This window comes from Centroberyx gerrardi, chromosome 8 (genome assembly GCF_048128805.1).
Source record: "Centroberyx gerrardi isolate f3 chromosome 8, fCenGer3.hap1.cur.20231027, whole genome shotgun sequence".
Lineage (NCBI taxonomy): Eukaryota > Metazoa > Chordata > Actinopteri > Beryciformes > Berycidae > Centroberyx > Centroberyx gerrardi.
This window is the reverse complement of record NC_136004.1, coordinates 21253741-21266239: the sequence shown is the minus strand read 5'-3', so window position 1 is coordinate 21266239 and position 12499 is coordinate 21253741. Positions and strand designations below refer to the sequence as shown.

Genomic DNA, 12499 nt, shown 5'->3' with positions numbered 1-12499 from the left:
ATGAGTTGAATAATCTGAACGGATAATTGACCAGAATAAACAGTAAACACTTCTCTTTCTGGCTCTTTAAGATACCTATCTGTTTTTTATCCACAAACATTAAAATAGTAAATAATGTCAGGGGTCAGAAGCAAAAAAATACTGTTCCAACTGTTCCAATCTGCACACAAGTTGTATTTTATTTTATATACAAAGGCAAGGGCACAGAACACAGTAGAAAACGTAAAGGCTTCATCTTTTCTAGCTAAAATGTCTTTTGTATTGTATGCCAACCACGTCTGACATGTCTGGGGATAAACAAAAACAACAATGACAAAACATTGGGATAGACTGACACGGTTCATGAAGCAGTTTAAAACTGTGACAGAGGTGATTATAACAAAGAGCATGTGTTTCAATCAAACAGATTAACCACTTCATTTCACTTCATCCAAAACACTGGATATCTTACACTGGATATAGAATCCGAAGACGTTATTGCATCTGAGTGTAGCATAAATTAACAGTACTAAATACACATTTTGCCTCTGTGCTGAGTCCAGACAGCTGATCTACAGCACAAGTTTGTTTTATAAATTTATAGCAGTTCACTCAATATCCTGTCAACATCCTCTGTGGATCCCTTATACATCCTGTTACAGTCACTTATGTTAATGGACATTACAGTAAATATGAGTCAGGAGATGTAATGTAAGTATTTGTAAGTAATTAGTAGGGATGGGACAATATATCGAAATTCAATGTATCACAATACAGAAATGTGACAATATGTATCGTGGGGCATAAAAATGGATTGTGATATTGGCTACATTTTATTCTGCTGTAGTAATGTCCCATCACAATTTCACAAGCTCTCCATCCAAATTATATTATTTGCACTGTAATGACATTTTTATATTGTTGTTCACATTCTAGCGAGCCAATGCCATGGTTAGAATGATTTGTGACTGAAAAACAAAACATAATTCTGCACAGTCATACTTGCATGTTGCCATTGAACTTTTATTTATTGCATCATGTCGTGGTTGTATTGAATCGTGAACCCCATATCGCGTATCAAATCGTATCGTGAGATAAGCACATCGTCCCATCCCTGATAATTAGCATAGGACTTTTGTTCAAAGCATCAGTACAACTGCATTTAGCTTAAAAGAATAATCCCTGTTTTTTCATGTGATTTTCAGATTGGGTTCTTTGGTAATGCTACACAAACATAAGGAAAAATTAATCACTGCCACTTGTAAATTAATGCATGTCATGGAACAATAGAAAATGTTCCCTAATCCCTTTATCAAATCACAGATGTTTTGTTTTAATTAACAGCTAAACTTTTTATTTTTGCGCTAAATTAAGATTTTCTTTTGTCCAAAATCTGAATCATGTATGTTGGCTCATATGACTTCCATTAATTTAGTATTAGTGGCGGCTAAATCTCGCTGATGTTTGCATGCCGACTGCCAGGGAACTGTGCCATGCATTCAAGTTTTACGTGCTTCTTTGACTATTCTTAGGCTGAAGAATCATCTGAACATCACACAGACAAAAATAAAAACAGGATTATCCTTTTCACTGCCCTCACGTCAGCACTCCTCAGATCCGTTCCAAGCCCTCCTAGATCTGCTGCATGGGCCTCAGGCTGGGAGACACCTATTAGACAACAAACAGAACAATGTTACCAAAAGGAGAAAGGCAACAGGGACTGGAGATGTTTGGTGGTTTAGACCCCTGAAGCCAGACAAGGAATGCCACTGGCCAAATTTAAGTCACTCACCTCGAAATCTGTGCCTGTGCATGCCTTGATATCCTCAGGCGTCAGGCCCTCCCACACTTCTATCAGAGTCAGGCCCTTTGTCTTATCCACATCAAACACGGCCTGGCAGAGAGAAAGAGGGGAGGAAGAGGATGAGAGGTTTGGAGAGAGGGCAAGAGGATAAGAAGAGGATATGGTAAGAAAGAGAGTAATGGATTTCCTTAATAGATGGATTTGAACCTCAGGTTTTGTGTTTATTGGGTTCAACAGGAGTACTGAACATCTGATTGTGATAGAAATATATGGCCAAAGGCACCTTCCAGTCTGTGCAATTGGACTTCTAAGCCTTTTTTGTGAATTACTGTGAAGAATCCTGCAAAAAACTGACTTTCAGCACATGAGGACAATGTGTACCATCCTTGATGGAAATAGACAATTTTCCAAAACAAAACAAAATGTATTCTAACCATCGGAAGGCAGCATCTATAAAGCAAATCATTTTGATATGTAGGTATGAGGCACGAATTACTGAGGCTCCTGGAGTATCTGCAGGGAACATAAACAAACCTTGTATTACCTCTTCAAGCTTTACACCTGTTGACTAAGAAAAAAGCCTCCCATCTTGGGGCCATTTCTGTGTTTACAACAACACCAGAGTGATAGTTTGTTCTGCCCAGAGTGTCATCTTATCTCATCTCTTAATAGAAACACTTAGGTGTAGTGTTTGGCTTCTCCCCTTTTTTGGATTGTGCATTTAGTCAATTTTGTCTGAGCTTCAACACTGAAAAATAATTTCCTGTGTCCTGTGTGTTTACTCTATCATTTCCTTCATTACCACTGGCTGCTGAAGGACCTGGATGGTTTATACAACATAAATGAGAGACCTGAGACTGATTAAAATGCTATTAGAGACAGCAGAGGGCAAGTTGTGAACAAACAAGAAGAATTAAGAATCAAAATATCGAGATATAAAATAAGATAAGGTCATATAACCAAATAAACACGACTCTAGCTTTGGGGAAAGTACTAGTGTTTTCAGATGTTGGCTCATTTCCTTTATCACATTTCTGTTTTACAATATCCCCATCGAGCATCAAGGAGCTTTTATTCAAATCGTAACGTGATGATCAGTTCTAACACAGAAGTGCCGGCTTAGTAAGTGGCTGACATGACTATGAGCAGTGGAGAGATATATGAATTTGAGTTACATTCCACAGCACACTACTATTTGCATAGCTAATGTTGGTTTGAAGTGACAGAAATTAGGGAGATGTACGTACAGCTCAAACAATTTTGCTAGTGGTATCACTATTCCTGATTATGCACATTATGCAAAAAATGTACTTTATGCAGACAGGCCAGACCTAGTGAACTGAGCTGGGTCCTGTGGCTTCTCTCAGCAGGGACTGACAGGCTGAGCCACACTAACATCCAAGTAAAGCCTGTCAGGACTCTCAGCTCATTAGAACCACACACAGTGACAGGGCAGGAGGCAGAAATCTCACTCCAAAATAGCAAGACAGATGGAATGTCACAAGGAACAAGGGCCTATGGATAATGCAGACACTGACACGTATCTCCAAGTGCGAAAGTATGACACGTGTCGCAATTGATTAAGGAAAATTCAAAATTTGCCAAAGTATGCCAGGAGTGGTCAAGATAGGTGGAACAGCATTGTCCAGATATAGCAGGTGTTATGCAGTGCTGACGTGTCAAGGTGAGCTCAGAGGTTGACATACTTTGTATCAAAATACATAAGAGACTTTGACGCAAAATCTTTTGAATTGTACACACATTGACTGCTATTGAAGTATGAAGAAAAGGTGTCCCATTATAAAACTAGCCTTTATTCCTGTTGTGAAACCTAAAAAACTCGGAGTCACCTTGCTTTATAATCTTCATCAACGTCACCACCACTGTCATCAATCGCCGACATCTGAAGAAGCTAATCATTAAGAAGCTGCTAGACTACCCCATGTGTTAGCTGCCAAACCAATGCTTGAGACAAAAGTCAGACGTCTTTTCCCTCCAACAGATACACTTCAAAAGCTTGTCCAAAACAAATGCTCCTGTCTAAGCATTACAACAATTACAGACTGTAGATTTTAAGAGAAAACTGAAACAGTCTGAGCATAACCACAGAATTTAAATTGGAAAGCTGGAAAATGTCTGTCTTTGACATTGCCGTCATTACTGAAAATGCCACAGGTAACATTTTTCTAGGACCATTATGATGATTGAGTAATTCAAGGAACGTTCTGCTTCATCCGTGAATGAATAGGTAATTATTTTCATTTTCTTACTTTTCAAGTGGAAATGCTGTTTCCCTGAATAACCATTTCCCAAAAGAGAAACTATTGAGAGAGTGACTCTGCGGACCAATGTCACAGTAGCAACTTAAGCACCAGAGGCCACAGAAGTAACACGATTTACTCATTGTGTGCACACACACTGATGAACAGAAAACAATCACAATCCATCATTTCAATGACAATGCTGCAAGCGAACAAGCCTGTAAACAGGGGACCTGTGGTTAAGAGAAAAGGAATGGCAAAATAGAGCATAAAATGCCCCACCGAGGGAAATAAAAGAGGGGACAGGAGCCAACCCTGTAGAGGAGCAGCAGAGACACTGCCTGGGGCAACAGGTTCCCTACCACCCTGTGTCTCAAATCATATCTACACCATTTAGGACAACATGTCAATTGCTATCCCTCCTGGCCACTGCAAGCCCAGGTGCATGGTGTGTTTGTGTGAACATAATTTGCGTTTATGTCAGCGTCAGTCTGTGTTTTTCAGTGTGGCGGGGAAAGGGTTTGTGTTTTTTTGGCAGGGTTGAAAGGCCCCAGTTTTTGCTCTCATTTTGGAAACAAATTAGAGCAGAGATTTTAATCATGCAGAGATGGCAACCAGTAGAGAACTCATTAGGGCTAACCACTACCAGACTTACAATAGGCATTGTCTGTCACCAGGTTCATACTTTTCTACTGCAGGGGGTTATATTTTTACGCCCATTTTCAAACCCATTTTCTCACAACCCAAAAGTGGTTTTGTAGGTTATTGTGTTGCTGACCAATCTAGAAAAAACACCCTGAGTTGAAGATACTGAGCTGTAGTATTTTATTGATCTTATTATAAATTGACAAATAAAAAGGAAGTGACACTGGCTCATATTCACACTAATAAGCTGGGGAATGACCAGACAAGTTATACTAGAGGGGATGGTGTGACCAAATAATAGATTCTCTTAATGGTATGTAAAAAGAAGCCATGGCTTGGGTCTACTTTATGGTGAAAGTTAAGTTGTGCGTATTTACACATTTAGCCAACACTCAGACTGGTAATATAATATACACATAATATGCTCCAAAATGCCTTGGTAATCCTCTGATTTCATGATCCCTTTAATATGTTCAAGTTGTCCTGTATCATTATGGAACCACCACCATATTTGACTTGAAGAAGGGTGTTCTTTTCTTTAAAATCTTAATTTCACTGTCTAAACAAAGCACTGATCCTCATTACCAAACAGCTCTAATATGGTTTATTAGTCCATATAACTTTTTCCCAGAAAACTTTAGGTTTGTCTAGGTGGATCTTGGCAAAGATCAGTTGGACCTTGTTGTGTTTTTCATTCAGCAGTGGGGTTTTGCCTTGATCTCTGACCGTAAAGCCCTTCTTGGTTCAGTGTCGGGTGTAGGAAACGGGCTGAAACATTACCCCAGACTTCTGTAGGTCAGCCTTGAGAATTTTTGGATGTTATACAAGGTGTTTTTTTCCAATGCATTGCACCAACCTTGACAACATCTGAAATCAATTTTCCTCTTACATCCCCATCCTGGGAGATTTTTTTATCAGTTCCATGTGCAACAAACTTCCTGGTAATATTACAAACTGTGGAAACAGCAATGCCAAGGCATATGGAGATGGCCTTATAGCATTGTGAATGCTTATTTTTGATGATACACAGACAGTTCTTTTCTCTTGATCATTGTCATGGAGGAACAGCAAAGCAGAACAGACTGTTTTCTCACTTTAAAATGTATCATTGGTTAATTTATACCATGTATGCGCCTGCAGCCTGTCACAGGTGAGTTGAATTACACTGCAAACAAGAATCTATTTCCACTAACTGACTGGAATAGCTATAATGGGTGCCAATAATTGTGACGCTGCTTTTCAATTTTGAAGCCATAAAAGATTTCTTTTTTGTTATTATTTGATCATGTGCTGTTTTAAATCAAAAGAAAGGGTGAAGACCAAAGTCGATTCAATTTCCAGTTATTTCAGAAGATATTGTACATTATCAACAAAAAATGCAAGGGCGGCAATTCCTTACTAACTATAAGTGGCCCAAACTATATGTGGGCCTAACAGTTCTAGAAACATTTGGCCACTCAGACATATGAGCATGAGCACTGGTAATCAAATTGCTGTGTGAATGGCAAAGGTGAGATAAAGACCTCTTGAATTGAGGGGTAATTGTAGCCACTAGCCAGTGTGATATTCAGTGCGGGTAAAAGCTCTAAGTCTACTGTGTTATCACTACTCTGGTTTTCCACTGGTTACCAAGATATCTTCTCAGTGCCCTGTTTCATATGTTTGCACACACACGGACGCACATTCCCACACACACAGAGTGGGAATCGAGAGTGGGGTTTTATTTCTTCTGACTGTTGAGCAATGGGGAAAGATGAGACTGGGTAGAATGTCAGAGGCAGCTCAGCAGTATGAGCAGCAATGATAATGCTAGCCACCCTAACCTAGGTGGAGGACAATGACCAAATTCTACACTCGTTAAATCTTTTAGAATCAGCGACTTGGGTAAATTCATGTGGGTAAAAGAGGACTTATTATTATTCAACAGCTAAGGTTCTCTGGTTGTTGAGGGAAGGTTGATTGGGTGTTGAATTCGATTTGAATAATGCTCTCCATTTTGGAATAATTGAAAAGTACTCTGAGGATGGCACTTCCAGTAGAAAAAAATGGGGTGAAATGTAAATTTGGGATCAGTGTCACTGCCAGCTTTCTTAAAGAGCTCTTTGTAGTGTTTTAGATCAGTGCCTGCTGTCACTGAACCCACCGTGAGAAAAATCAACACTTCTCTTCTACCTCATTACTGAGACTTCTCAAAGGAGGGAAGCTAAGTAAAGTCAGATGGTTAAAGGTGACAGCTAGATATCTGAAGGCCCCATGGGGGTAAGTCATGACCTGTACAGTGTTTATCAGTGATCAGTGACCCATTAACAAATACATACCATTAAAATGTGCTCTGGAGTCTTTAGGGTTCCTATGCTGTCTCACAAAGCCAGACCAACTGAGCAACATAAGGTTTCTCAAAGCTGTGGGTCTTGGCTGAAGTGAGGCATGATAATAGAAAAACAAAGATTCAAGCTGCACTTCTCCTGAGTCTGTTTGTTGTGGCTTGGTAAACCTCACCGAGAGGGGACATGAGAAAGGAGTGTAAATAGAAGAGGCCTGAGGAGATGGTAAGATAAAAGAAAATATAGTAGAGGTGTTTGCGATGACCAAAATCAACTAAGCAGAGCAGGACTGAGGGGAATAGAGTAGTACAGTGAAAGAGGAGAAGTGCAGAGGGAAGGAAGGAAAGAGGAGAGAGGCAAAAAGGGGAAAATTGGTGTAAGGAGAGAAGGAAGGAAATGAGAAAAAAAGGGAGGTGATGAGTAATTAGAAAGTAAGAATTCAAGCCATTACAAAAGTGGGAAGTTGGGGATGGAATAAGAGGGGAGGGTGTTAATGGACAGGGAGGGAGAGAAAGCAGAAGAAGATGAAATGAGGAGGGTGGAGGGGAGGTGGTGGCGGTGCTACCAGGGCGGTAGAAAGAGCTTTAACCTTTATGAATGTTGACAGAAATCTGCTCGCTGAGAAATTATGTTGTGCAATAGCAACAAAAGCCAGCAGAGCAAAAAAGAACAGACGAGGGGGAAAAAAAACAGGAACAAACGCCATGGACACACTGTCTTTGCCCATGACAGCTCATGTTTTCAATGAGCAAGCTCCAGAGGCTGTAACCACCAGAGGGTAACAGGGCCTTGACCGCAGTATGTGACAATACAAAGAACTGCATCAGCACCAAGCTCTACTAGCTACTGGAACATCTCTCTAGGCCTTTATTTATTATTATTTTTTTTTTACCTCCCCCACACCTTTTTGAACCAAACGCTCTTGCCTCCCTTCTGCTCATCCCTGTTTAAAAAGGAAAATTCCACCCTCGGCTACGCTTACAGTTATACATCATCAATCTGTCATGTTCAATGCATTTCATAAGTTATTTTCTGATGAAGTGTTGTAATTTACCTTTTTGTTGTATCCACTTTCCCTCAACCTGCCTTATCTACTAATCCCAAGAGAACATGTCTGAACTTGTTCCATTCAGCTGTGCATTTAGGTGCATTTAGGTGCGTTAGGGGTGTAGGTGAAGAGAGCAATAGCGATAGGAATAATAGGAGCAAGAGCACAAACTTTTCCAGTCAAGAAACTACAAACTGCAACGTGTCTTGTGGCTGCACTGCAGTATGGACTATGGATACTACTGTCGATGGAGAAATTGGTATCTCTTCCTCTTCTATGACGGATTTCTCCATCTATGATTGTTGAACGTTGTGAGTCTAGAAAGAAGCCCTTGCTCTTTGATTCTGGGGGACTGACACCAAAATGCTTTAGACAGCTGAAGAGTGTTCTGCTATCAAACTCCATTGTAGCTCTACTGGAAATATCTCAATGTGACATTATGTTATCTATTTGGCCAGTTATCCATGGGAACAAGAAAAATACATCAAAGAACAAAATGGGCCTATATGCAATGTATATCGCTGTTTTTAGCTGCGACCAGCAGCTCTATAGCTCGCTCTGTCGGTCGGTCGGTTGGTTGGTCCACAAAAATGTCCCCACCCTTTGGCGGCCACAGTTTTCGCCCTAGGAGGCTGAAATTTGGCATGGAGGTCAAGTGCGTGTGTGTGAAGGTGTGTGTTTGTGTTCATGCCAATTGGCTAAAAGGGGGCGTGGCAATGGGAGTGGCCTATCGCAAAAAGGTGCATAACTTCCAAATGGATTCACAGACTTGCACAAGATTTTGTGGAAAGGCTGGTCATGAGCCAAAGGACAGCTGATTAACTGTTCATGCCAATTGGCAAAAAGGGGGTGTGGCAGTGGGAGTAGCCTATAACAAAAAGGTGCATAACTGTGGGCGCCAAAGGGTGGGGAAATTTTTGTGTACGTGGTCACAGCTATTGCGAATTCACGCTTGTTATTACAGTGTTCAAGTCTCCTTGCTTCTCTGTTCCTTCCTCCTTTCTACTTCTCACTTCATTGTCCTCCTTCCCCCTCTAGCCCCTTTTTCATTTTCCCTATTTCCCTACTAGTGCTCACACCACCTAGCTCCCTCTTTTCCACCAAGCTTGTTCACATCTCCCCTCTACCACTCTCCTCTGACACATTATGTGACAGTGTTTCCTAGGAAAGCCTAGGCTGACAACAGCCATGTCTATGCCCTTCAGAAGCCAGTCATCATTCAATGAAGCCCTCAGGCATTATTCAAAGTCATTCAGTTGGGCCGTTATTCGGTCTAGTCAGCTCCAAGTCAGCGAGGTCACAAGAGCAGGGACAAGTATGGTCAAATGGATTTCAAGCATCACTTTGGGGAAAACCAAATTACAAGAGATAGAGTGGACATCCAGAATCAACATTGATGAAGGGTCATATGACATCAATTGTCCTCTCTAACCTTTTCTTTTGTGGAGGGTGCAAATTCAATTTCAACGGCCACATACCTAATCAAGTAGTTCCAGCAACCACCGATTTTCAAGCTCCTACGTATAGAATATTTTGTTTGCAAACGAATAGACAAGTACAGATGCTGCACAGACCCATGATGCCCAGCATCAACTGTTGCTGTAGTTTAAGTTACTACATTCCTGGAATAATCAGGATAACCACATCACCAATGTATGGTCACGAAGAGTAGAACCACTCCACTACATCGCTACACTCTGGTAGTTTAGCTGACTTTCAGTATTATAGTAGCCTATTAGCCAAAAGGTTTCATTAGCATTGACCAAACTTAATAAATTCGACATCCGTTAGGCAAAACTGCTTTGCATAAGCCTCTGTAGTTACAAACACACATTGTGATACAAACACTGTATGAGCGAGCATCACTCAATACAAGGTGTGAGGGCGCCGTTTCATTAGCATTGGGTGAACTTAATAAATTCCATACCCGTTATGCAAAGAACAGCTTTGCTAGCTCAATCTAGTTGCTACTAAAATATCTGCCAGCAGAAAACATTTTTTTTGTCACAGACTAGACTAGCCACCACAGTTGCAAAGCTATACCCAACACTGGATGAGTGACTCAATCACTCAATATCAAGTGAGAGAGCACCCTTTGACTGACAGACTCCTGATGGAACCCGTAGGAAAAATAACTCACCTCCTTAAAAAAGTTTGTTCCAGTTCCATTATTCAGTTTGCATTATGACGAGTTCATGTCACCTCTTCTGTATACATATTTGTCTTTTCTCTGGAGAGGAGAAACAAGTGGCAAGTCGTCTTTGTGACAGTGACGTAAAACACTACTACTAAGGGATACAAGGGGTCACAAAAGTTTCAAGTTTCAAATTCTACTGGTAGTAGCTTTTAGGCGTTGGGTTGTTCTTTGCCTCTTTACTGAACATAATTTCAGTTTATTAATTCCATTAATTTGTTCTGCTTTACGTCTTATTGAACAGCAGGATTAAAGAGAATCAAACTTTGTGCTGCTCCAAAGTATTACTTTGCATGAAAGATAATAGTAGTGTTTAATGCTGCACAGCACAGTACACTGCATCTACTAATTGCTATTGGCTTCTGTCTAATCTCTCGCCAAACTAGACTGCTCTACTCCCATGTGTGAATACCACAGGAGGGACTTAAAACTGTACCTTTCAAAAACAGCAGAGAAGAATGGGAGTGTTTCAATAAGGTGGCAATATTGCTTGGACACCAGAGAAACAGATGTACACAGACAGTTCCAAGGGGAGAAGAAAAGTCCAATAGGCAGCTAAAAAACATACTGTTCTACACTACATACATACATACATACTCGAATAATGCTGCACGTCTTCATACTAAAAACTGTGGCAAGTTTTCTGTTGTAGATTCCAAGTATTCAGGGATGTGATTAGGAAAACAATGAAGCAAGAAAAAGCCAGAGGACCATTAATCTCTCATTAAAAAGGATTGGATGTGTCAAAAAAACCTGAAAAATCACACCCTTTATATGCTGCTCCAAAACATTTTTTTATTCTGCACAAGCCTATCATTCTGGTTATTTTCAACCTGGGCCTTATTTTCCTAGATTATACCATCATGACAATTGATTGTGTTCAAAATTTCAAGAGTAATCCCCTATATTCAGTTGTGGTTTGGCAAATATCATGAGCAGTGTTTGAACGGAGCTCTGTGGAGTTTAACAAAGACGTACTGATGAAGCAGTGAGCATGAGTAACCACAGTGACAGTAACAAGCTGGGCCATGTGGTAGGGATGATAACATCATTAAAATACATCATCATAAAGAGAGGCCGAACCCCAACCATGAGAAATATAAAAATCAATATCCAGCCTCCTCGCAGAAATCAGCTGATTGGATTAGTGTTAACTGAATAAATGTAATTTCCATCTACCCATGTCACTCTGTTGCATCACAGCCATCTATCAGTCACTGTGTGCTTGTTTGTTTGTGTGTGTGTGTGTGTGTGTGTGTGTGTGTTGTAATTGAGAGATAAAGATACAATGTGTGTGTCTTGTGTTTCTTTCCATGTGTCTTGTTTATTATTGACATATTTAGAGAATTGACTGGCTGTTGATAAAATAGGGAGACAAACCCAGTGACTGCCAAAGGTAACTTATTACATTTCAGTTTCATTCAATCACTCCTGAATGGAAGGAAACTGTAATACTTTGCATAGCGAACTGCCCGCCGTCAATTAAAAGCAAATAAACCAAGAAAAAAAAATTGTAAAGGAATAAGTCAGGTCATAAATTGTAGGGACTGTAAGGAAGGAAGGCTGACATGCCGATATGGCCACAAGGTGATGGCTGAGTAACTCTTGGTATTGGTTCAAACTGCCATGAGGATCATGTAAATGAGACTAAAATGATCACCACGGACCGGAATTGAGTTTGGGCAGCTGGCTGCCATCAATTCAATCCCTGTTACCTTCCATTAAAATTTGGGTTAGTGAGAATGAATTTCCATAATTATACATGGTAATATAAATTTTTTTCAAATAAATTCATGTTAAACCCTGTGGTTAATAAATAATATCCATCCATCCATCCACCTATCCAATTAGCTTCCATTTAAATTCAGGTTGATGAATACAAATTTGCATACTTTATACATGCAAATATAACAAACTGATAAACACACACCTTTTCTGTGATGATCCGATCAACACACTGCTTCCCTGTCAATGGCAGATTGCATTTGTCCAAGATCTTGTGCTTCCCACCCTGAAAGAGAAGGGTAGGGGGTTAAGAGGAAGGTTGAACTGGAGGTCATTTGTCCAGTTTATGTTCAGCCTGTCAGTCACTTGAAATGTGTGTGTGTGTGTTTTCTTCAGGGATGCAGCTGGTTACGTACACTTATTGTATCCCCCAAGGGTATATGGGCACATATCCCATGTGTGTCTCCATTTCCCCGCCAGTCAGCTTTAACAAAAACACACACGTCCCAATGCCTCAGA

The 12499-nt window shown here is 40.3% G+C and overlaps 1 protein-coding gene across 1 annotated transcript in view; it reads right to left on the bottom strand.

Moving 5' to 3' along the window:
• Positions 1 to 1174: 1174 nt before the first annotated feature.
• Positions 1175 to 12499, bottom strand: part of oxct1a (3-oxoacid CoA transferase 1a) — a 55564-nt gene continuing 44239 nt past the window's right edge. Inside the window, exons 15-17 of the mRNA XM_071894801.2 lie at positions 12186 to 12266; positions 1772 to 1873; positions 1175 to 1647 (exon numbers count right to left, since the gene is read on the bottom strand). Of these exons, the coding sequence (XP_071750902.1) occupies positions 1612 to 1647; positions 1772 to 1873; positions 12186 to 12266 (219 nt within the window). The 3' untranslated portion in view covers positions 1175 to 1611. The remainder of the gene's footprint in view (positions 1648 to 1771; positions 1874 to 12185; positions 12267 to 12499) is intronic.